At 35.6% G+C, this 25,735-nt stretch overlaps 1 protein-coding gene across 6 annotated transcripts in view; it reads left to right on the plus strand.

Annotated features, from left to right (window-relative positions):
- SLC24A2 (solute carrier family 24 member 2) overlaps window positions 1-25,735 on the plus strand; it is a 60,938-nt gene that overhangs the window by 26,483 nt on the left and 8,720 nt on the right. For 5 of the 6 annotated variants that reach the window (XM_087957639.1, XM_087957640.1, XM_087957643.1 and 2 more), the window contains 4 exons: window positions 2,470-2,578; window positions 12,130-12,180; window positions 16,514-16,609; window positions 17,978-18,051. In XM_087957639.1, coding sequence (XP_087813765.1) covers window positions 2,470-2,578; window positions 12,130-12,180; window positions 16,514-16,609; window positions 17,978-18,051 — 330 coding nt within the window. The remainder of the gene's footprint in view (window positions 1-2,469; window positions 2,579-12,129; window positions 12,181-16,513; window positions 16,610-17,977; window positions 18,052-25,735) is intronic. The other variant, XM_087957645.1, reaches the window with a different exon arrangement.

A 25,735-nucleotide genomic window follows, 5' to 3' on the forward strand; every position in this document is an offset into this window, starting at 1 on the left:
ATCTGGTATCCCTATATTCTTGGAAAATATTAGACTACATACACCGTAGCTGTCTTTTATATTTCTGTTCCCTACTGTGTTTTCCTATTGTGGGAGGGAAAAATACCCCACCCCAGAAGAATGAAATATTTTGGGAAATATTAAAAATGTGGAATAGAATATTTCCCCTAAAGGAAAAATGGGAAAAATCTTAAGGGAAGCAGAAACAAAGCACCAGTCTCTCTGCTTCCAAGCAGAAACTGAGGAGGCCAGCTTTTAGAAATGCAGATTTGGTCATCAGTTCAGAAAGACTGGGTCAGACAGGAAACTCCAAATAAGCAATTAGGCAAGCCAAAAATATTGAGAGGATTAGCTCAGACAAGCACCTAGCATTTGCATTTCCCCTTTTGCCTAAAGAGCCAGCCATGACCCCCTAGGAATCTCACAACAGCCAATAGAATATGTTCTTGCACAGGAACAAATAGCTTAAATACAAAGCCCAAAGAAGGTATAAAAACCCACCCACTCTCAACTCCATTTTGTCAGCTGTCCCAGAATCACATGGGGTTGGTGGTTCTGCTTCATCAATAAAGGGAACCTTTCTTTCCAATCAGCCTCCAGCCTCCATTTTATTTCCAGTGCCTTTCTACTGGTTTGGAACTGGACCTGGATATTTCTTCCAACACTATTATATCTATTTTTTTTCCTTTTGCCTTTTTTATAATTTTCTCTTCTGTCTCCTTTTTGTCTTTTCCACATTTTCCTGTTTTAAAACATGAAATTATAAAAATAATGTATATTAATTACAAATATATAATAAGTACTACAGAAGTGGGAATTGGACATAGATATGACAGGAAATAGAAAATCTGAATTCAAAATACGTTGAGGAAAAAAGAATCGGTCAGAAATAATTAGTAACAGCATTTTCAATATTTGAAACATTTTCATTTTCACAGAAGATAAACTTCCCTTTTTCATCAGAGTCTTCAGTTTTGAGACAAAACCAGCAAACTTCCCACCAACTTTAGTTGGCTAAAGAAACGACTCTTTGGCTGCTATTCTGCTGGTTTGTATTTTTTTTAAAGTGAATTGTGGCTTAATAGGTATACTATTTAATCCTGGCTCCTTAAAGTCTGGAAACTCAGGAAACCTAATTTGTTTCAAATTCTTTTACATAAGATGCAGATAATGTTTTGAAAGCAAAACAACCAAGGAAGACAAATTTGAAGTGCATATAACCTTGGCCCAAAAGAAAATGAGATGGGAATATGTATTTTAAACTGGCAAGATCAGGAAAAAAATACTTTGTACAAATGCACTCATTTTCTGCTGCATCAGGGTAGAAACTGGGTGACTGTGAGTTCTAGTACTGCCTTAGCCATAAAGCCAGCTGGGTGACCTTGGGCTAGTCATTTTTCCTCAGCCTTAGGAAGCCTCATAGCCCAGGCTTAGATTCTGACCCTGAGGAAGTTGCTCCAGCTGAGCCTGTGGAATATCAGCCTTAGGAGACACAAGGCCAGGAATGGCATGAAGTTGATCAAACACAGACGCCACCTGAGAAGCTGGAGAAGTCAAATAAAGATGACATATGGCCTCCTTGCACCAGCATTCCATGCTGGAGTGCAGAGCAAGGAAGATCTATTATTAATTCCTTGCCAAGCAAATGGTGTATTTAGTAAAGGCAACTGGCTGTGGCCTTATTTAAAAAGCAGTTCTGACCATGCTCTTTTTGTTGGAAACAATGGCTGACCTCTGGCATTTGATGTTTGTGAGAAAAAGCTTGAACTTCTGGGCTAGTGGACAACCCTGATCTAATTTTTGGGACTCTGGATTTGCTTTGGATGTTTCTTCTGCTCATTTCTATTTCAAAGCAAACTCTGCTGGCAAGTCCCTGTTTTCTTTACATTCCTTTGATATTGTTAACCCTCCTTCAGCCTTGAAGTAAAACAGAAAATCTTTAGAGCGACCATGTTTGAAAGCCTGAGGCCGGGAAGAAGGAGGCAATGGCAAAACACTTCTGAAAAACCACAGGAAAGAAAACTAGCCCAAGCAGTCTCCAAAAAATGGTTGGAATGAGTGAATGGGGTGGGGGGAATAGAATTCCAGAACAGACTTTAATTCCTAGAGATGTAATTATAGAAATATGATATAGGCAGCTATTGCATTTATGCTACCTCTGTGGGTATTATGTCAATGATGAAATATATCACAAAACTTGCATTCCTCACAAAATTCCTCAGATGAGATGAAGCCATTTTAGTACAATGATATTGTTGTTCATTACCTGTCCAATTTTTTAATTGGCTTCATGAAAAGGCAATCCTATTTTCCCAATTGAGATTGCAAATGAGGTATAGAAACAGAAGCAGAGTAAGTTGGAAACAAATTTCTCTTTTGTCTCTTTCTTCCTGTCATTTAAACATTTTATTTAGGAGCATTTTCCCCAAATTCTATGCTCACAAATCTCCTCCCCCCCTCTTTCTTTAGATTAAACCATGCCTCCAAAGAGGTGGAAGTTCTGCATCTCTGCACAATAGTCTAATGAGGAACAGCATTTTCCAACTTATGATCCACACACTTGATCCACTGGCTGAAGGTATCTGTTTATTGTTGCTGATTTTTATGTTGTTCACTTACTGAAGTTAATGTTTACTAAAACTATCTTCATAACCACATATTTCTCTATTATTGTTAATGGGCACAGCTCTTAAATATGTCTATCCGATTATCTCAGTAAATGTATGTGTCAAATCCCATTATTATCCCATGAATATTTCTAAATGCCTGCTTTAAGATAGAAAACTTACTGAGATTATTTCTCTATTTACTCTATCTTACCTTAAATTAAATTAATAAATAACATGGTCATAGTTTGATGCATATATTTGCATATGTATGCATAGTCTATTATGATTTTTATTTTCAGCATTTCAATGTGTCTTCTGAAAGTATGTTTGTATTTGCAAGGCCTGAATATCCCTGTTTTAAGGCTCTCTCAAAGGAAGATCCTTCAGTTTCATTTTACATAATCACATTAATGCAACATTTAAAAAGGTGCTAATTTTCCATTCTCCTGCAGTTATCGGTTTGCAAGTAGTTTTAAATTAAACAATTTCATTCTTCTAAAATTAAGTATGATGAACATTGGCTTTCACCATGCTAATATTAGTCTCTCTTGAATCTGAATTGCGGCTTTTAAAAAATTTAAAGTGGAAATAGGGATGGTTGGATCATATTTACCATCTTAAAAAAAACACCTATAAGGTTTAATAATTGCCACTGGTATGTTCTTTTTTCCTTTTTGAAGCACACTAGTGCATCTGATCTACTGTATCTATGGTAAACTACACACAAAGATCAGAATGCATGTGTTGTTTTTTTAAATGGGGCAACCTTGAAGGAAATGCTATTATTTATTTAGTTAGTTTATGGCACATCATACATGTACTAGCAATATGAATTAACATTTCAACTAGATTGATTAGTAGAACTGAATAAAATATAAATGTTAAAAGGATCTATGTTCAAAAATCAATGTCTCTAGGCCAGTGGTGGCTAACCTTTTGGGCTCCTGTGCCAAAAATTGTGTGTACACTTGCACGCTTGTACTCACATGCCAGCACCCAGAAGGCAATGTGTGCCCCCCACGCCCCGTACGCACGCGTAATCCCCACCAATGCACATGTAATCCCTATCTACCCACCCACTCCCTTTGCCCCCTAACCTGCACTGCACCTCACAGCTGATTTTCGGCTGGTTTAAGGCCTTTTTCGGCCTCCCAAAGGCTTGAGGAAAGCTTTTGTAGGCCAAAAACTAGCCCCATTTCATCACTTCTGGTATTTTCAGAAAAACAGGAAATGACAAAACGGGGCTAGTTTTCAGCCTGCAAAGCCTGCAGAAGCCTTCCTCAAGCCTTTGGGAGGCTGAAAAAGGCCTTAAACAGGCCGAAAATCAGCTGTGAGGCATGCACATGCCCAGTGAGGGAAGTTTGCCTGCAGCTCACGTGCCGGCACAAATGGCTCTGCGTGCCACCTGTGGCACACGTGCCATAGGTTCACCATTTAGGCCATCTAACCCTTGTAGCACAGCATCATTTATATTAAAAAAATAAGAAACTGGACTGGTAGATGCCCTCAGTTTACAGCCAGTCACAGTGATCTACAATTTGATGTGGGATTCTGCAAGCACACTAAGGGGATGATACTATGCCCTATTTATACAGAGAGTCCCAGCAGACGCCATGCGAGGTGCAAATCCTATTCAGGATTGAAGGAAACATACTTCAATTTCTATGCTATAACAATACTAGATGGAATTTCCAGAAACCTATCGTCAAGACTAATGCTAAACTAGTTTTATTTGAGAGGTCTTAACCAATAGCTAGTTACTTAATCAAAATTTTTAAATTTTAAATGCTTTTTTTAAATGCTTTTTTTTAAAGGAAAAAAAGAAAGCCCTGCATAGAAAGAAAAAGAAAACAAAAATTAAGAGAGGGCAACATAGAGTAAGTTAAATTAAATAATACTAAATATGCATATGTTCCCTATTTTTTATATATATAAAATCTGTTCATGAAATACCTGGACCAGCAAATCTAGATTTAAGTTTAGTTTTTGCAAATTCCCGCAAAATTATTATCAAGACTTAAAAATGCACACATTACTGTTGAATTTGCTATATGCAATATATATTTGGGAAATGAGGTTCTAGAATGGTGGATTGATAATATCATGAGCCTTAGTAAAATTTTCTTCTTTCTTAAACCCACCCTCCTTTACACTAAGCTTAGTCTCTGGGTAAATTCCATGCACAAAGAGAGTTTGGTAAGGCTGTGTTATCAGTTTGAATAAACAGGTGATAAAATTTCCATGAAATAAAAATACCATGTCTTAAAAGGAGCCAAATTACATTTAAGTCAATCTTCCAATCTAACTTCTGCCTATATAGTAGTTACATTAAATAGAATATCACCTATGTCCAACTAGCAGTTTGTTACATATAGTCTTTACAATATCACAGATACACATTGACTTATTATACTTTCTAAAAAAAAATATTTTTTAGGATGCATTGATCTAGTAATGCTAGTGATATACACTTCTTGAGAATGAAACACAAAAATATTCTGCATCAATTTGTAATTGATAGCTTTAATTAATAAAAAATAGTATTCCACTGCTATTTCATTCATTGTTTATTTTATTAACAAAAATTTAAAAAATAGATAGAACTAATTAGGAGGGAGGGCAAAAGTGGGAAAACTAAATTTTCTCTGCAGAAGGAGCTGCTTTCTCTAACTGTAGGCATCAGATACTGCAGGGATGGGATTCAGATTTTTTAACAACCGATTCTGTGGATGTGACCACATGACTGGGTGGCCATGGCTTTTTTTGCAGCAACCCCCCCTGTTTTTGGGGTCTTCTGGGCATCAGGGAAGCCTCCTGGGGGGCGTTTTTGCTTCCAGGAAGCTTCCCTGGGGCCCAGGCAAAAAATGGAGCAGGGGGGCAGATGGGGGGCTATTCCCCCCTTCCATTTTTGGCCTTCCTGGGCCTCAGGGAAGCCTCCTGAGTGAGGCAGTAAGACAGTGAGGGGCACAGCTGATTGTAGAAACAGTTGATTGTCGGGAGGGGGGAAAAGAAATACCTGAAGGAGTGACTGGGCAGGGAAGAATGCAGTCAGCGATGTCAGGCATGCACACGATGTTGCGCATGCGCGATAAGGACTGATTGGGAGGGGAAGGGAGGGGTGGGTGGAGAGGGGAAAGGCCTCTGCGCAGAATCATAACAACCAGTTTATAGAACCAGTCCGAACTGGTAGAATCCCACCCCGAGATACTGCCTTTAAAGTTCTAGTTGAGCCATATGAAAAATGAGTCAAATAGTCACTAACTAATTTAAAAATACTTCCCAAAAGTAAAGTAATTGATTATTTAAGATATCTTTTGAAAAGTTACTGCCTTACCTTTTATTCATTTATTTTTATCTTCAGCTCAGGGGCCGCATGCGGACAACTAATAATGCAGCCCCAGAAGATTACTGCTTCTGGATTTTTAAAAAAAAGATAAATAGAGTATATCGATTAAATCAGGAGTATGCAGAAAATAAACTGGGATTTAATGTTAGCTTTCCAATGATTCAGAATAATCCTTAAAAATTTCAAATTCCCTATTGCTTAAAGTGGAAATAATAAAGTCATCTCCCATTATTATTACTATATAAAAGAAGGGATCTCGTTTGGAAGAGGACAAAAGGAGAACAAGTTCTCTCTTTGTCTGACATACTTCTTTTGCCAAGTCATGTCAGCAGCAGAGTCCTAATTTTTTGATTAATTAGAGAAAAAAGAGGAAGTAAATCAGTGCTCATTTATCCTCATGGGAGATTATTCTGTGGCTGCTGCATTCATTGTGGTTTGAATTAAATTAATTGTTTTTACACAATATTAGGGCACATTTTCGTTTCCACAGCAATGTATTGTCATTTTTTTTATTACAAGATTCTATCACATATTAATAAATTATATTTTGACCAACACCTGATTCTGTGTCCTGATTCTATTGCTCACATCTTTCTATACTAAGAAAGTAATTCTATGAAAGTAACATCTTATTTTACATTTCATAATGTGAACCATTTTTATTTTTCTGATTAGTCTGTTTCCTGTCTCCTCTCATTTCATCTACCTTTGAAAATTGTAGTTGTTAATTAGTTTTCAATGTATGAAGAACTAATACTAAATGCCATGAATGTGGAATGATATTTAGTAAAAACCCCTACTTTAAGGAAAGGTATATTGAACAACCTGAGATTAAAAAACAAACAAACCTGTGAAGTTGCTTTTTAATGGTTCATAAATTGCAATGGAGCATATCAGAAAGAATTATCTATTTTAAGTTACAACCCCAAAGTTTGTATTAATTACCATGTAGTCATCATTACCATTATAAAATAATTTGATGAAACTTTATTGTTGGGCACAAGTAAGCAGAGAACAGGAGTTGAATTCAAAACACTAAAAGTTTATTACATGTTATCTATACACAAGAATTTGATCTACTATTGGTCAAGGCAAATTGGTGCTAGGTAAGAGTCAATGGAATTCATAGGGGGCTGGATTTGGTCCTCTTGTGGCTGTATAAGTATTCCAAATTGATATGTTTGACCCCACCGTGGGCTCCGCCTGGTCATCTCCTACATTTATGTTTGTAATCTATATTGTGAATAGTGCAGTATAGCAATATTCCATGAGCAAAAGGTTGGATGTGTTTTATTTGTGCATTACAAATATTTATTAAGCTACAAATCTGCTTGTTCCATTCTGCTTACATAGAATTTAAGTACAATAGGATGAATCAAGGACATTGCTTAATGGTGTTTGATAGAGTGATATGACATTTTTTACCAATTTCTTCCTTCACACAGTAGCCATGAAAGATGTTGTAAAGGGAGAATTGGTGTTGGGTACTAGAAGGGGAGAAGGAATTGGTAGTAACATCATCCTAGTCACATTGTCTAATGCAGGGGTGGGCAAACTATGGCCCTGGGCCACATCCGGCCCGTTGGTCTGTCCAATGCGGCCCGCCCTGAAAAAAAATTGCTGCCATTGGTCTGTCCAATCCGGCCCGCCCCTGAAAAAAATCGCTCCCAGCACCCGAGCAACTTCCCAGCAACTTTGGCTTCCTTTAACTCGCGGGCGCCGTGCCTGGCCCCGAGCCGCGCGGCGAGGGAAGCCCGGTGGCGGGCAGGCTGCTTGGAGGAGGCGACCGCGGTGCTCCGGCAGCAGCAACAGGCAGTTTCGCCCGGGCTCCGCTCAGGTGTCCGGCTGGGGCTGTCAGGAGTTGCTACCGCTGGCGCAGCTCCGTGCGGCTCCAGTCCCGTTGCCTTGGGAAGGAAAAGGCAAAACCAGGAGCCGCTGAGCCTGAGCCTCCGGTGCCGCTGCTCCCCTTGCAAAGCACCGCCGCGGCTCTTCCTTTTTGCCTTTCCCTTCCCGAGGCAACGCGGGACTGGAGCCACGCGGAGCCGCGCCGGTGGTAGCAACTCCTGACTCAGAGGGCCTCCAAGGGGAGGGGAAGGAGGAGAAGAGGGGGCGGGAAGGGTGGGGGGCGATTCCCAAAAATCTTGTGCTGACCCGGCCCGTCTGTCAAATTTTAAAAGTCAATGCGGCCCCCGAGCCAAAAAGTTTGCCCACCCCTGGTCTAATGAATTGTCTCTCTAGGAATTCTGGCATTTTCTATTCACAGGGCAGCTAGCAGATTTGAATCCAAACCAGTAACTTTCTTGCATAGTTTGAGAGGTGGATAATTATCTGTGGTATCAGAAGTTTAAATGAGATATTTAGATTATTTCACAATAGTATAATGATTTTAGTCTTAAATTAATAGCATGGGTTCTACATCATTAGACTCATTAGCAGTACTGATGTGTTTTGTTCATATTGCTTTAATGCTTAAATTCTCCATCCTTTTTTGTTTGTTAATATGAATTCTATTTTAGAATTTTATTGATGTCCCTACTATTAATGGAATAAAATGTTTACAAAATAATTCTAGTTATCTAATCATCTTGGATTTCAATTATTGTATTTTATATGCTTTTGATTTGCTATATGTATTTTAGCCTTTCCAGGTAGCTTTTATCTTCCTGTAAATGTTTGGTTTATAGTAGTTCTTTTAATAATTGCAACATTCTGTTTCACAGACATTTATTTTTAGCCATCCTAGATTTGATATTTTCCTCATTTACCAGGTTGTTTTACATCATGGATAAGAATTTAAACCAAGCTATCTTTCTAGAATTAAGATTGCATTTTATCTCAGGTTGCTATCATTTCAACTGAGCAAGAAATGAGAAGAGATATTATAATGCATTTTGCAGGAAATGTTCCGGATTCCATCTCTATTTTAAATACTGTGCTGATGTCATTAACAAATATGTTACTACCGGTACATTATAATAAGTAGCATACCCAAACATAATATTTTTGAGTTGTGTTGTATATTCCAATAAAAACTTGACCATTAATTCATTAATTTGCATTCATGCATTATTTTAACGGCACCCCTTTTGGCTAGCTTCTACTTAATACTAAGTAGTTGTTAGAAAGCTAGGACAGGATTTTACTTTGTGAGTTAACTGATTCTGTCATTTTAGTGAATAAAGAAAATGTGTCATTTGTGGTGATACAGAAAATGAAGGAGAAAGGTTGAGCCTTCTCAAATGTAGGACATCTTTTAGCATAAGAGCTGTGGTGGCGCAGTGATTAGAATGCAGTACTGCAGGCTACTTCTGCTGACTGCCGGCTGACTGCAGTTTCGCAGTTCAAGTCTCATCGGCTCAAGGTTGACTCAGCCTTCCATCCTTCTGAATTGGGTAAAATAAGGACCTAAATTGGTTTTGGGAGCAACATGCTGACTCTAAACCACTTAGAGAGGGCTGTAAAGCACTGTGAAGTGGTATATAAGTCTAAGTACTATTGCTATTAGGATAGGAAGGGACAGCTTTCTAGTGGAGCCAATCAACCTTTAATAAGTTCATCTATAGTCCCTTGTCACCAGGCAAGCAGAAGCACAAATGAAACTTAATTTTCCAAGTAGTTGTTGGGCTGTCAAAAGCAGATCAGAACCCATTATCTGACGTCTCTTGTTCCCTCTTTCAATCTAAAGGTTCTAAGACACAAGGAATAAAATACAGTATGTAGAAAGAGATAAGAGGGAAAGACTTCCCTCAAGAATCCTCAATATTGAACACATAAAGTGAGGAAGAAGTCCCTTCATAGCCACAGGTAGCCCAAAAGTAAAGCAAGAGAGCAGAAAGATTGCTCAGTTTGAATCAGAAGCTAGTTAGAAAAAAGAAAAGTATATTTCCGTCAGGTGCTCCTACCTAGAATATACACATTCAGATTCCAGAAATGGTCATATTTACAACTGATGAATAGTTACAAGCACTGAATATAGTTTAATAACACATGGATCAAATGGAATCACTGCTTGAATTATAAGACTAGCATCTAATGGTATGCATTCTATGAATATGTAATCTAGGCAAGTCTCGGAAATCAAGCTGATTCTTTAAAATATAATTTTGACTATGAAATTCTGCCTATGGTTACTATAGTCTTTTAAAAATAATCAGAGGAAACAGAAGTAAGTAGAATTATTGAGAGTGAGCATGAATAAGTAAATGAAACAGCTATTGGGTATTATTGCAGAAAATTATTATTGCACAAAATCACAAGTGATTAGAAAAGGAAATTTGTCCATAGACTTTTTTAATATTGGGGATCAGATAAAGTCTTTCCTTGAAGCACAAGTTATTTATTATGCTACTGAAGGCAGCAGAGGCCAGCCTAAAGAGGGGCAGGACTACAGCCCTGTGATACAGACCTCTGAAAATTACAATATACACTGATCAGTAAAATAATTTATTGAATATTTAACCTTAAATGAATTGAACATGTATGATGATGCATGATAAGGATAGTGAGGGTAGTATATAGACAATAGCTCATTAAGTTGGAGAAAGGCTTTGTTCCTAAATTAAGTCATTATTGATGTATTATTTCTTTTCTAGGTCCTATCTTCCAGAGGCCTTGCTTTATTTTTATGTATTTAACTTTTTATGAATATACTTTATATAGCCATACATCTCACACAAGTAACTCTGTATGTCTTTAAAAGATAATAAGTACAGAAACCCACAACATATATTCCCCCAAGATCCAAGGATAAGCTATAACATTGCTCACAGAGGGGGAAAAACATTTCTGTAACAGGAGATCTTTCCACTTGATTCCAGTACCTGAGGAAAACAGCCAGGTCTTCAGTGTCTTAAAAAGGCTAACAGGTTCACAGCCATCCAAATTTTTGAGGTAATGCTGTTTCATAGGGCAGGCACTGGCATTGAGAAGACACAACTTTGGGTTTCAACAATCTGGCATTGTTTAAGAAAAGGCACCCACAGCATGCCTTCTCTATGAGATCTGGTGAAGGGAACAAACAATGGGAGTCTGTTCCTGTTTCTTAATGCCCTAATCAACATTTCTTTCTTTTATAATTGAGTTGACAGTTCATTTGGGAAAAGTGAATTTTGGGAAGAGGTCATTTATTTGACTCTTCTGATGCCATTGTTCTATTAGATCTTACAAAATATTAATAAAACAGGAAGAAGATGAGCCTGATAGTACGATCCTACATTTCCTTATGAACAGAATCCTTTTCTTTATGAACATCTGAATTATATTGAAACGTGTTTTATTATTGTCCAGCTATTTAGTCCTTCTTTATAAGAATTCTGTTATGTAATAAAATGTAGTATATGAGTTAATGATATTATATTAATTAAATGTACTTTATGAATATCCTTTCCTATTTTATTTATCTTATTCCATTAATTTCTTTTTTATTGTTATTTAATGTCATAATTGATCTTCAATCATTCTGTCATAAATCATTATAGTTTAAAAACCATTAAAGCTAATTGTTTACCCTTATCAAAAAAAATCATATAGTTTTGTTAAAGAAAAAATGTTCTTCTGATATTGCAAAAAGTAGAGAATTGTTTACATTTTCATTTCTTAAGTGAAATTCTAGTGAATACAAGTTTCATTAAGTGCACAGTTGAAGGTCTTGAGGACTTCACCTACAGTAGTGTTAATTATAGAAATATAAAAAACTGTTAACAAAGAATATATGTTTATACATTAATTCAGTAACATAAATGCTATTTCTGTGGCTTCTGAAAGACAGTTTTTTGATCCAAAACTTTAAAGTAATACACAATTTCACTCATCTAGTCTAAATTACCCTGAAGAGATGGGGCCATTACAGAGACAAAATCTAACACTTTTTCATTATACTTAACAATATAATAAGAAAATACAAATTGCAGATTGTAGGACTGAGGAAAAAAGATTATTCTCTTTGCATGTTCAGCTGTGTTTAAAGCACTTTGCACAACATGCTCATTATAAAATAATATTTAATTATTTTTAAATTTTTCCAGAAAAACAATTGATTTGGGATTTCAACAACTTGAAATCTACTCTATAGAAAAATTACTGCTATGGAATTGATTAAGAATGTATGAAAGCATGTCAATTACCTTGATGTCTGAGAGTTCCTTATCTCTGTTGTCTTTTACTATAATGTTGTAGAGCTTGGATCATATGGAAAGCTAAAATATTATGACACAATGACTGAAGAAGGTAAGAAATATTTTAGATTTTTTGTGTCAGACTTTTTATTTTATTTTTTATAAGAAAACCTATCATGGTTTTTTTTTTCTTTCAGTTCCTCTCTGCATGACATCAGTGGCATAATGTGATGTGTTACCATTTTAACATTTTTAACTCTTAATATTTTTTACTAACTTGCATTTTTAATTTTATTTTCATGCAGCATATACGATCAACATATTATTAAGAGCACATATAATATTGATGAATGTTTGATAGATAAATATTGTATATATTTTAAACCCTGCATTCTTCAAATAAGCGTATTTACTTTTATTAACATTTAGGAAAATTGTTCATTGTAGTTATTGTTTTTTATATTCAAAAGTTAGAAATTGATCTTTTTAGTTCCACAAATAGATATTTGTAAATATTAGTGTTTTTGCCAAATTTCCTATAAATTAATTATATGCCTTGTACATTTTAGAAAATGATATTAAATTTCATGTATTTAGGAGAGCACATGAATGCATGAACAGGTTGATCTGCTGCATTTTCTGGCTTTCTATAGTAGGTGCATAAGAATTGAACATCAGAAGAATTAGTGTATAAATGTCATCACAGAGATTTTAGAAAATGAGAAGCACTGAATATCACTATCATGTTACTAAAATAGAAATAGGTTCAAGTCTTGAATTCTGGAAGCCAATCATACTATAGAACTGTATTACTGTATTTAAATGAACATCTACTTAACAGTGTACATGACTAAGGGACAAAAAGTACACCAGAAATACTCTCAGTTCTTTCTGTACTGAAATTCAAGCTCAATTTGAACTTCAAGAAAATTATTTTTCCTTAATTTTATCTTTATATTTTTTTTAAACTGCATAATTATTATTCTGAACTGTCACTTGCTATTCAGAAAGTCTTCACTGAATGAAAGGACAATATCTGAGTCGTGTATGCTATTGGTTTAACAATATTTTAGGACAATCATTTTGCAAAATCATGTGAAATAGAGAGAAACTGAGGAGCATCAAATTGATTTGATTTAGTACTTAGTCTGTTTTCCCTAGGCCTTTTGTAATTCCACAGGCAGCAGAAGGGGAGCAGCAGCTTTTAAAACCTAGGTGACTCCATTTTTCATCCTGATATATTTCTCTGTTGAAGGGCCATTCGGCTTTGATGGTGTTTATGTAGCATCACTGCTACTTATCCAGGAGTCTGTGACCTTTTCAGTGTACTTGCAAAACAATATCATATTTCTCTGATATATAAAAGGTGGTGTTGCTGTTCTGCCTAGCCCAACATTGGATTAAGATCAAAATTTCACCTGGATATGTTTTTCTTACAATTTTAAGGAAGTACAATGAAGATGGCAGATATACAGAAGAATCTGAGCAGGAGAGAAAGAGAAAATTGTTTAATCTTTTCCCCACCTTCCAATTTCCCTTTACTGTCCCTATCAAGTTTGTCCCAGCTGCTCAAACCTTGTTAGAACTCTGATTTCTTTTCAACTCATGTAAATCTTTCCTCTATTAACCAGATACGCATGTGTTTTTTAAAAAGTGTTTGTTGATGAATGCAGTGTGGAATTCAGTTCTTTTTTAATTAATCTATAGTTGTTTACCTAAAAACATATTCCTTGTCTGCATATGTTTAAAACAGGAAATGAGAATGGCAATGCTACAGAATAGTTTCTTCTTTAAAGGACCACATCATTTCCGAAATCTTTGTATTTAACTATTGCTTTTCTGGAGGGGCAATAGGGAGCAAATGCCCAAACACACATTCCAACTTCATCACACAAGCTTGCATATTTGCATCAGTTATATTTGCATCATGATGACACCACATATATGTTGCCATTTCTGACATCCTTATACTTTGTTTCAAATGTCTCAGCTTTTTTTTTTAATTTCTCCTTGGTAATATATCTTCTTTCAAAAATGATCACAATTACTTTATGGGAAGTATCTTAAAGAAAAAAAATATGGTACTATACCCAAAAAATATGGTACTAACCTAAGTCTTTGAATAATTTTTAAAAAATCAGGCTGCTCTTCCATTTATTTATTTATAAATTTTATTGGCCACCCATCTTACCATAAGGTAACTCTTGCTTTTTCTTTCCATTTTTTAAAGAACACTTATATTTGACAAATCTAAGAGTAAATATTTCTGTCAACATTTCACTTTCTTAACCTAATCTTTCTTGATAGTTATGGTATTCTAATGTTAAATGGGCTGATAGCTATTTGAACAAACAATGGCTGAACCAGAGGAAGGAAGCAAAGCTATTTGATTTCCTGACAAATTCTTCAAGGGACAAACTTATTCATCTCAGATAAGGACCATCTGATTTTGTGTTTTCCTGGTTCTCCTAGACCTCTAATATGTCTGAAAGGTTAACATGGAATTACATGTCATATCATATCATTTTTGGAAGTATAAGTGTAATGACAGTCTGCTGCTATCACTCAGCAACAATCTATATGTCAGTTCTAATGATGGCAAGGAACAGTACCTGCAGTATTGCACCATTATACAACTAACCACATAATGAGATGGTTCAAGTTCCAGGAGAGTAAATTTACATTTTTGCTTTATGCATTTTTCACTACTGATTTTCTATTCAAATGCAAATGTATGTTATTTGAGAAGTTGATGCTATTATTTTAGGTTTGACTTTTCCATTTATATGTTAAATGAAAGGAATAACCAGACTTATCTATTTCTGTCTTCAGCATTTTTCTTTGAAATAACTATTTAAATAGCCTGACTTTCTTTTCTTGAAGGGTAATATTTGTGTATCCTGTGAAGTATTGTTGTATATTTATTTATTTATTTATTTATTTATTTATTTATTTGATTTGCCAATTGTTTACAAGATAATAAGTATAAGTGTATACATAGTTGTGAATACATGAAATGGGTACATATAAGAAAAATAAAAGAAGAATAAGAGAAACAATAGGACAGGGATGGTAGGCACGTTGGTGCGCTTATGCACGCCCCCTACAGACCTCTTAGGAAAGGGGTGAGGTCAATAGTAGACAGTCTAAGGTTAAAGTTTTTGGGGTTTAGGGAAGAAACTACAGAGTCAGGTAGAGTATTCCAGACATTGACTACATCTATTGCTGAAGTTGTATTTCCTGCAATCAAGTTTGGTGCGGTTAACTTTGAGTTTGTATCTATTGTGTGCTCTTGTGTTGTTATGGTTGAAGCTGAAGTATTCATTGACAGGTAGGACATTGCAATGTATGATTTTATATACCATGCTTAAATCAGACCGAAGACGGCGTAATTCAAGGTTTTCTAGTTCTAGAATTTCAAGTCTGGTGGCATAAGGTATTCTACAATGAGTAGAGGAGTGGAGAACTCTTCTTGTGAAATATTTCTGGACTTTCTCAATTGTGCTAATATCAGATACGTAATGTGGGTTCCAGACTGATGAACTGTATTCGAATATTGGTCTAGCAAATGTTTTGTATGCTCTGGTTAGTAGTGTGATATTACCAGAGAAAAAGCTACGTAGGATTAGGTTAACAACTCTTAATGCCTTTTTGGCTATGTAGTTGCAGTGGGCTCTAGCACTTAGATCATTAGAGGTGAGTATTCCAAGGTCCTTTACAGAGCTTGGGTCATCAACAAGATATCTTGTTGTATTACCTTTATTTAAATGCTGATATGTTTTCAAATTGTGTTTGGTAAACTAAATATATTGTTCTGTGAAAAATAGTGTAATTATAACTGAAATATAACTCTGAGGTGTTAATTCTATCATAATAGCAATTCTCCTGAAAGAATATGTGTGCCAGTGTCCTACCTGGGAAAAAACAATTGTATTAGTGACTATTACGCTTCTCAAATATTGTTATTTCATAATGAGGCTGTATCTAAGCTTTCAGGTATATGCTTATCATCTCCTATTCAATGGTTTATTACTTCTGATGTAATAAACTATTAATTTTTTTAGATTAATGTAAAAATCAGGAGTTTTGATTTTTCAGGAAGGAAATAAGTGAGTAATCTGTAACCCAGACATGTTAAAAAAGAGAGAGAGAGAACCAAAACAGACTCTTTTGCCTTCCCCTACAAATACTAAGATTGGTAGCTATTCTTCCGTGCTTATTCTCTACAATCATGTTTGAAACTATCTAGTTTAGGATAATAGGAAAGCCTAAGTCTATTTCATATTTTGAAATGAAATACTTATTCTATCTGCTGGGAAAAGTTTGGAGTAGGGAGCAGACCAAGTTAGGAGAAACCAGAGTGACATGCTACCACTGAATGAATCAAAAGTGAGGCATTAGCTGAGAAATAACTATGCTTTAACAAAGATGTGTATATTTTGTAGGAAAGTTCAAAGAAAGGGCATCTATTCTTCATAAGATGGCCAAAAAGTCCCCAGAAATTGATGGTGAACAACGGAATGGAAGAGCCAAAAATACTGGTAAGTAGAAGAGATCAGCACTGTTTTCTTCAAAACAGATATTTCTTTTATTACCAAAGGTTAACATGGCTATCTTCCTATAATGTTTTTCTGATATGTTAATTTATTGGAAAGTTCCACTGGAACTTTTACAATATATTGCAAAGTTGTTTATGTATCATTGTGATATACATCTGAATGCAAGTAAACTTATGTTAGGTCAATAATGAGACTATTATATATTATAATTCCTATGCTGCTCTTGAAAAGTATTCAGAAGCTTTAAATATTGCAAAATGCAACTGCATAGGTGTCAGATACTCAATTCATGTAACATCATGACTACGTGAGTTGCAAGTGTGATTCCAGGAGCCATTCAAGATGCTAGTTGTCACCTTTTAAATCCTTATGGCTTTGGACCAGGTTACCTGATGGATTGTCTTCTCCTAGGTGTTTTTACCCATCCAATTTGGTTCTATAGGTTGAGCATGTTAGAGGTCCTGTCAGCCAAGCAATAGCTTGGCTTCTTTGCTGTAGCCCCTGCCTTCTGTAATTTTGTCTCTTCAAACATTATGATGACCTTGATTCTATTGGCTTTTTGTAAGGCTGTGAAGATCTGATTTTGTGCCCAGGTCTGGGACCCCAAATGTGCATAGGACCCCATTTCCTGTCTATATTATAACTATCAACCTATGTTGATAGTTTTCTTGCTGCTGTGTATATTAATTTTTGTATTATACTGTAATTGCTTAAATTGTTTTATGGTTGTTTACCACACAGTGTCACTTGTTTGAAATGGGTGACAAGCATTTTCTCAAATGAAAGCAGATATGAAGAACTTCATAATTTTTCCAAATCTTTTTCATTTTTAATTATCTTTAAATTTAGGCTACTCCATTTTGTCACATATAGGATGGCCAAGTAGATTGTCTCACTTGCAGTTCACCAACTTGTTTATCCAATTTAATTTGTACTGAATTAAAACACGATTATTGTTATAACTGACTCCTGAGGAAAAAGGCTTGAGTGATCTTTCCCCCCCACCCCCCAATATTTAACTGGAATACTGAATAGATAAGACAAATTATATGTTAAACCTACATTTCCCAATAAGATTACTTAAACCAGTTTTTCAGAGTAATGACACCTAATATAGGACAGGTATTTCAACCCATGTCAACATTTCAGTTTGTTTGTCATATATAGGGTACTGAGCTCTCTGCATTTTGTCTTGAACTTACTTTAAAAAATAAGATACTTGCATTCAATTGTTCAATCAAACCAATGCATGGGCAATGTCCAAATTAGCCCAGAATCAAAGTGATGTTGTGTGATTTATAAATTGAACAAAAGACTGATTGGTTTTCAGTTTTACATTTCTTTCTTCAGAAAAAATTGAGGTTGAAGTGACACCACCCAGTGATGGACCACTGCAAAATGGAAGTGCTGTTGGTGCAGAAGAGGTATCATTTTTTTCATTCTTGTTTTTTTCCCCTGTTAAATGTGCTTTGTGCTTTAAACGTTATCCTAGAATTATCAGAGTCTGAAAAATGAAGGCCGTTTGTATTTGTGAACCATAGAAAGATGCATTCTCTCTTTCTTTTATTTTGGGAATGTGAGGTCACTTTTTGGCCTTCCAAATAATGCAAAGTTACCTTATGGAATCCAGTGCCCTTGGTTCTCACATATTATTCTCTTCAGCTACATCATTCACAAACAACATGGGCAATGATCAAGGGTAAAGGGCATTGTACTCCAACAATATTTGCAACTTGGGAGTTGAAAATCAGTGCTTTAAATGCAAATTTAATGGAAATTTACCCTTGAGACCTACATGGAGACAATGCACAGTATCTTTACAAACCAAGTTTATTGGAAGCTATAAACTTACCATTAGGATTATGAGGCTATGTAAAACTAGGATTTAATAATATAGGGCTCTCTGTGAGTATTATCATATTAAATTAATTACTTAAATTACTTAAGTTATTGGGAAGGTGTTCTTATTATCAAAAGAAGGAAAATATACCCTTGTTTTTAATGGCTTGGAGATGAATTGTAGCTTCATAGAAGCTTACTGTATATTAATAGTGCACTGCAATATATATACTTTTTAAAAAACATGTTGAACTATTGCATTGTTGCCCAAGTCTGATGTTGTAGCCTAAGAGACAAATGCACCCAGCTGGCTTTCATGCCTAAGACAGAACTAGAACTCACAGTCTCCTGATTTCCAGCCTGGTACCTTAACCGCTGGACTAAACTGGCTCTTTCCCCTTGACCCATTCACTCTTCATACCATTGTTTTGCAACTTAATCTTTATTCATGCTGTCCATTTGACCAAGGCCACCTTAGTATTATTTTGGACTTTTTTTGTATTCAATCTACATTCATTAATAAGCCATTCATCTTTGACCCTATCTTTTCACCATGCACGCTTATTTATTTATTTATTAAGAAAATTTATATGGTCACACTCTCGGTGACTCCAGGCAGCTTACAAGGATAAAACACCAATCAAACCCCTACGAATAATGAACAGAACGAGTTCCCTGTTCTGAAGTGCACTAGGCATGTTAATCCATGATCTATCAAAGTGAGCAATAGCCTTTATGTTAAAATCCCAGAGCTGCATTGTTCTCATCATTACTCTGTGAGCAAGATAATGTGTCAGTTATGCACTATCTGTGGAATGCTAGGAGCAAGATGTTCTCAAGACATTCCACTACAAATGTCTTACACTCTAGACAAATAGAAAGTTTTTTATTGACTTGCCCTGTTGCTGGGTTACCAGTCCTCAACATGACAAAGCAAAGCCTGCTGTCTACAATTGCACACAACTAAAATTAGAATTAATCTGAGAATGTGAGATCCTTGACATTATTGCTGTGTATACATTACTGTGATCAAGAGTAGATGTCCAAGGGCACCACAATATCAGTCTTCACATGGCTATTGATATTTATTCTCTAGAAAGTCAATCTGTGGTATCCCCAAAGCTCTCTGAGCTTGCTTGTTTTCTTGCATGAACCTTGAGCGTTCATGACATTATCTAGTTTGTGTAATGAAACAGATACAAGAAATCAACTGACTCAGAGAGAGCACCAAGGACCCCTCGTTTCAGCCCTGATCTATAAATATTCTCCTTTATAAATCGATCTGTATTTAGTAACAGCAGAAACATCAGAGGTTCAAAATAGTCAGATACATTATTATTCTAATGTAAACAAGAAATGTCACACCACATACAAACATACATATATGTGTGCGCAGACGCACATACCACAGACAAACACAGACAAGATTTTCCTACAGCACAACATAGGAATCAATACATCAATCACTGTCTTTTCCTCCTTATCTTCGTTTCCCCCTCCAAATTCTTAGATTCTTAGCCTACTTCTCTCAGCCTTTCCCTCATTTCTTTGATATTTATATGATTTCTTTGGCCTGAAAATAACTGATTTCCTCATAACCAGCCTTGGCTTTCTGTGATGACCCGGGGCGTGGCACAAAGGCAACTCAGCCAGATAATAAGTAGATGTCCCTTTATTAGCTCCAACTTTGCCCCCAATGTCCCGAATACCCTCCGCTCTGGAGAAAAACTCTCCCAGGAACCTCCAACAGCCTTTAGCTGCAGATATTCCAATCCAAAACAGTGTAAACAGAAAACTTTAAACTACAAATCCAACAAAGCAAGATAAGGTAATAAATCCGGCAGAGCAAGAGAAGAAGTTCCAGAAATGAAGTAACACGGCAGTAAATCCAACCAGTTTGGAGGATGCCAGGAACTCAGATAACAGCAGCCAACATTAGATAAACTCAACATTTGTTCCCGACAAATGGCCCTCCCAACTGGTTCTCCTTTAAGCTCCCTCCCCAGTTGTGCCTTGTGAAGGGAATCAGGGCCCTTTCCTCCCTTGTAAGCCATTCAACCCACGTTGTTCTCTTCTCCATTCTTCCCTGCGTGTCCTAGGATGAAGAGGGGGTGGGCCTTGGTGTTCCTGTGAACCCCCTCTCCCTTGTTCTACCTCTTCCCTGCTGTGCCCAGCCTGACTTTGCCCTTCCCCAGTTTCCCCCACAGCCAACGGAACCACTCTCCCACTCCCTGATGACTGTTCATCTTCCTCCTCGGATTCAGACTCTGATGGGGGCATGATACTTTCAAATACAGTTAGTCTTTGACGTATGTTCACAATTGAGACTAGAATTTTTGACATAAGTTATTGAGATAATAAATTGAAACATCGTATGACCAAATCCAATTTTATAACCATACATACTACGGCTGTAAGTCAAGTCACCATGGTCATAAGTTGAGTCATATGGTTGTAAAGTAATCACAAGTTTATAAGTGTAAATCCAACTTAACCAATCACGTTTTTTTCTAGAAACACTGGACAACAAAGATTTTACTTCATGAATACTTTGGATGTTTCTTACAAATTTTTAGCTGTTAATCATTAAAATAACCTATAATTTAACTTATCACATGCCATTTTATAGAAATTGTTTTTACACAACGGCAGTGTTCATCCTTTGGTACCTGTTGGCTTTGCTGCGCACATGAAAGAAGCATACAAAAATATGGAACTGTTTTGAAGTACATCCAGTACAGCAAGTACAATTGGAAAACAGTGACTGCTGCAGCTTTGATACCAAGTACTGTTGTTACATATGTGAATGGGGCAGCTGTGCATGAGAGCAAGATAATTACATTAAAAAGAAATGGCCACTTGGAAAGAATTTGGTTCCAGGATAGAAAAATGTGGTGCGTGAACCACTTTGCTGATCCAACAAATATATTTTTGTCTTCACTTCACATAAAACTTGGACCGATGAAAATTTTCGTGAAAGCAATGGACAAGGATGGTGAAGATTTTCATTATTTGAGACAGATGTTTCCTAGAATAACTGAGGCCAAGATTAAGGAAGGCATTTTTATTGGTCTACAAATCAGTTCTGTGACAAGCAGTTTGAAGATCAGTTAGTGGAGCCAGAGAAAATCACCTGGAAAGCAAGGATGTTATTCAGAATTTTCTTGGCAACTACACAGCATCAAACTACATAGAGCTGATTGACAATCTTCATAGCGTACAGGACCATGAAGTGTAACGTGTCACTGAAGATTCATTGTCCACATTCACACTTGGATGATTCACACAAGCATCCGAATTGCAAGGACATAATTACATGGGCAGGGCGACAGTTATACATTTGAATTTAGGTTGTAACTGACTTTTTGGGATGCCATTGTTAATTTGAGTTATCATTAGACAAACAATTATTAGTCAAGGAATTACTGATGCCTCTTGACTATTTAATTCTACTTGCCTTTGGTTTCTAGATATATTTCCTTTCGATAAAAATCTTTCCACTGAAATTATTATGAAATTCCAGCTACAAAGGATTTGCGTATCCCTCTGATCAACAACCTGATTATCTATCACCATTGATGTTAATTTTACCAAACCATCACAAGAAATCATTGCCTGCCCTATAAACAAACAGTGACAAACCAATTTATCTTGCAGATGTTGAATAATTATTCAGGCCTCACAGATTCCCAACAATTTATTTTAGCATTGAGGGTTTATCCCAAATAACTAGGATCAACTTTCTATTTTCTTGCAACTCAAGAGATTAGTAGGAACCTAGACAATTTCTGAATATTAAAGCAATTCTTCAGAACATTCTTCAATTCCATCATGGTCAGCAATAGAAAAGGTCATTGAGATTGTTATGCAGTAACTACACATGAGACTGAACACCGTAAAGGCAATGCCTTAAACATTGGCACAGTTAAAAATCAAAAGTATAACTGGACAGCAAGTGAAGAATCGATTTGATATTACTGCTTGCCATTGTGGAATTCTGCCCAAAGGCACCTTGTATGCTAACAGGAATTTGTTCCAGCTGCCAAAATGTAGGCTTTTTAGGCTACATCAGTAGAGCTATAGCATCAAAATCATAAGAAATAATAGTTCTGCTCTACACTGCACTGCTCAGACCACTCTGATATACTGTGTCTAATTCTGGTCACCACAATACAGGAAGAATGCTGAAGATCTGGAAAGTATGAAGATAAGAATAACAAAGAGGGTAAAGATTTTGGAGACCAAGATCTTTGGGAGTAAGGAGAAAAAAATATAACGTGTTTTTTTTAAACCTAGATTAAATAGACAAGTTGCAATCCTGGCTAATGTTTAATGGATTTTTTTAACTAGGACTGGATGACAATGTTTTAAGGGCTTGTTTATAGATAAGAGTTATAAGAGCTGTGGTGGTGCAGAGGTTAGAATGAAGTATTGCAGATTAATTCTGCCAACTGCCAGGAATTCGATCCTGAGGGGCTCACGTTTGACTCAGCCTTCCATCCTTCCGAGGTTGGTGAAATGAGGAGCCAAATTGTTGGGGACAATTATGCTGACTCTGTAAATCGCTTAGAGATTATTGTAAAATACTGGGAAAAGGTATATAAGTCTAAGTGCTATTGCTATATGGGAAAGAGGTTTGTTGCATTTTAAGTTTATCTGATTGATTAAAACAGTTACATTGTTACCTTTGACATATTTATTAAATTTTTACTGATTAGATTTAAATAGTGAGGTTTGGGGGATTTGTTTAAAAATAAAAAAATGAGACAAATAGAAAAGAGAAGATTTCAAGTGTTTGGGTTTTCTTTAGAAACAGGTTTATAATAGATATGTGGTTATTTCTGGAAACTCTTAATAGTCTTTTGCTGATTAAGATGGATGATAAGGCTTTAAAGATTTGTTTATAGAGAATGAGGTGAGATATGGGATGAAGAGATTTTATGTGTGGTGATAAGAGATGTTAAACAACATTTAAGAGATGTTATTTATGCTTGCTGGAATAAAGAGGGAAGTTTTTTTCTTTTAACCTGTTTTATCTTTCAAAGTTGCAATTAGTTTTATATTTATAATGGAATCTCTAATTTTAAAAAAAGGAATAAACAAAAAACTTGATTTTATAAAGTTACAAATGGTCAAGGTCCAGAAATAAGATTTTGAAATTAATTAATTTTGAAATTAATTAATACTTCTTATAAGAATTTTCCATGGGAAAATACTTTTAGTTCTTTGAAAAAAAGATGATTGGATACGACTTTAAATGTTCTAGACCAGGGGTGTCAAAACTCGCAGCATCGCATTGTTGTGTGATGTATCACAATTTTTTTCTCTTCACCAAAATGTGGGTGGCTAGCATGTGACTCATCCAGCCTACAGGCCGCGAGTTTGACACCCTTGTTCTAGAGGGAACAAGTCTAGAAGATACTAAATATTACAAATAAAGGAGAAGAACTTTGACTTACTTATACAGAATAACATTGATTGGACATAATAAGAATATATTTGAACAATGGACCCAGAAGGTAACTTTAGGAGTGTTTGTCTCTATAGATAGACTATGTTTAAATGATGTTGTACAAGAGGAACGAGTTTTACTGGAGAAGACTGAGGCTGATCTGAAAGTGAATTTAAAAATGACAGGTTACATATTGACAAAGATGCTACACTGGAGCTACAAAAAAATGATGTTTTAATTAAAAAGGACATACAAACAACAAACCAAGAGGATGACCTGGATAACTTTCCAGATTGGACTTACAAAAGAGACTTGTTAAAGCTTTGAAGAATCTTGTGAGAAGGAACAAAGAAAAAATTACAAAAAAACAAGTTCTAGGATATTATTTGAAGGGGTTAAACAATAAGATTGTTAGAGGTAAAATAAAGGAATATAAGAATGGTTTATTTCATCTGTTTAAAATAAATATGTTATCTCTGGTAACCCTTAATGGAGGACTTTTACTGATCAGGACTGAAATGACAAGGTTTTAGAGATTTGTTTATAAATAAGAGATGAACTATTGAAATAAGAAACAATTTGTTGACTTTAAGAGAAGGTGAGATTCAAAATTAGCTGAATTATTTTCACTTCTGACTTTCCTAAAAATAATCAACTTCATATTCTCATCTCCTCATACTCAGGCATGTTCCTTTTTTATCAGTTTCTATGGAAACCAGCAAGGAAAGAAAAATATGTGTGCCTCACATCACAAAGATAATGTTAAGTAAAAGAAACAGGCAGCCTATACTAACAAGGAAGCAAGGCTTTCATGATGTGCTATATGATCATTACGTATGTTATTGAACAACTGTTATTCAGTAGGGCCCTGGCACACCAGAGTGTTGATTAGTTTATATCAGTAAAAGTTCTTGTAGGAAGTGTCTCTACATTCATATTTGACCTCTTTTACCAAAGCAACCTAAACTTTATTAAATTTTGTCTAGGCAGTTGTGTTTGTGTGATTCTGTGCATACAATATAGTGCTAAAAACAGCTTTTGAGGGGGTGTTGGAGTAGAAAATATACATTTAAATGGGTGAAATTCAGAGGTCATTAGTCTTAGCTGGAGTATTATGACTCTTATAAGGCCTGTCACATTGGTATTAAATTTCTTTTAGCAGCATAATAGCCATTTTTTGGTTTAAAAGGATAAACAGAAGAGCAAACTGTGCTTATGTAATTTATTTCAATCTGTACTTAATGCCATACTATAATTAGTTTCAATGAAGAGGAAATCAGTTTTCCGTCTAGGTTTTTAATGGAGTTAATAGGTTGGATTCTGTTCTTTAACTCCTTTTCCATTGTGTGCACAGTGAATCTGTCACTCAAAACTGAAATGACTGCAATTAAAGAGTTATGTGTATTATCTCAGCCAATTGATATCTCACAGGTGTTCCAAAAAATAAATCAGTTTTCTCCTTCAGGAGAGAAAAAAAGAATATCTTGCAATACAGCCATGGGCTTATCTACATTGAAGAAAGGAGTAACAACTGTTTTATTTTGTGGAAAAGACCAGTGAATTAAAGTTTGATTTCTCCCTGCTCTCAAGCTTTGACCACCAGCTTTGTTGTATTTAGGAAGAAATATTATTAAGTCATATATTGCCTGGGAATAGTCTATTTTTCTCAATCTACTCCTGCTCTAGGAACAAACTGGATCAAAATATATCTCAGAGGATCCCAGAGTAAATAAGGTTATTTCTGGAGTTACAAAACTGGACATCAAACCATTATAATGTTTATACATCTCTAGCACATTATCCATGTAAATAGTGCA

The sequence above is a fragment of the Notechis scutatus genome, chromosome 2 (genome assembly GCF_049901735.1).
Source record: "Notechis scutatus isolate UNSWTSFEM ecotype Mainland chromosome 2, rNotScu1.2, whole genome shotgun sequence".
Taxonomy (NCBI): Eukaryota; Metazoa; Chordata; class Lepidosauria; order Squamata; family Elapidae; genus Notechis; species Notechis scutatus.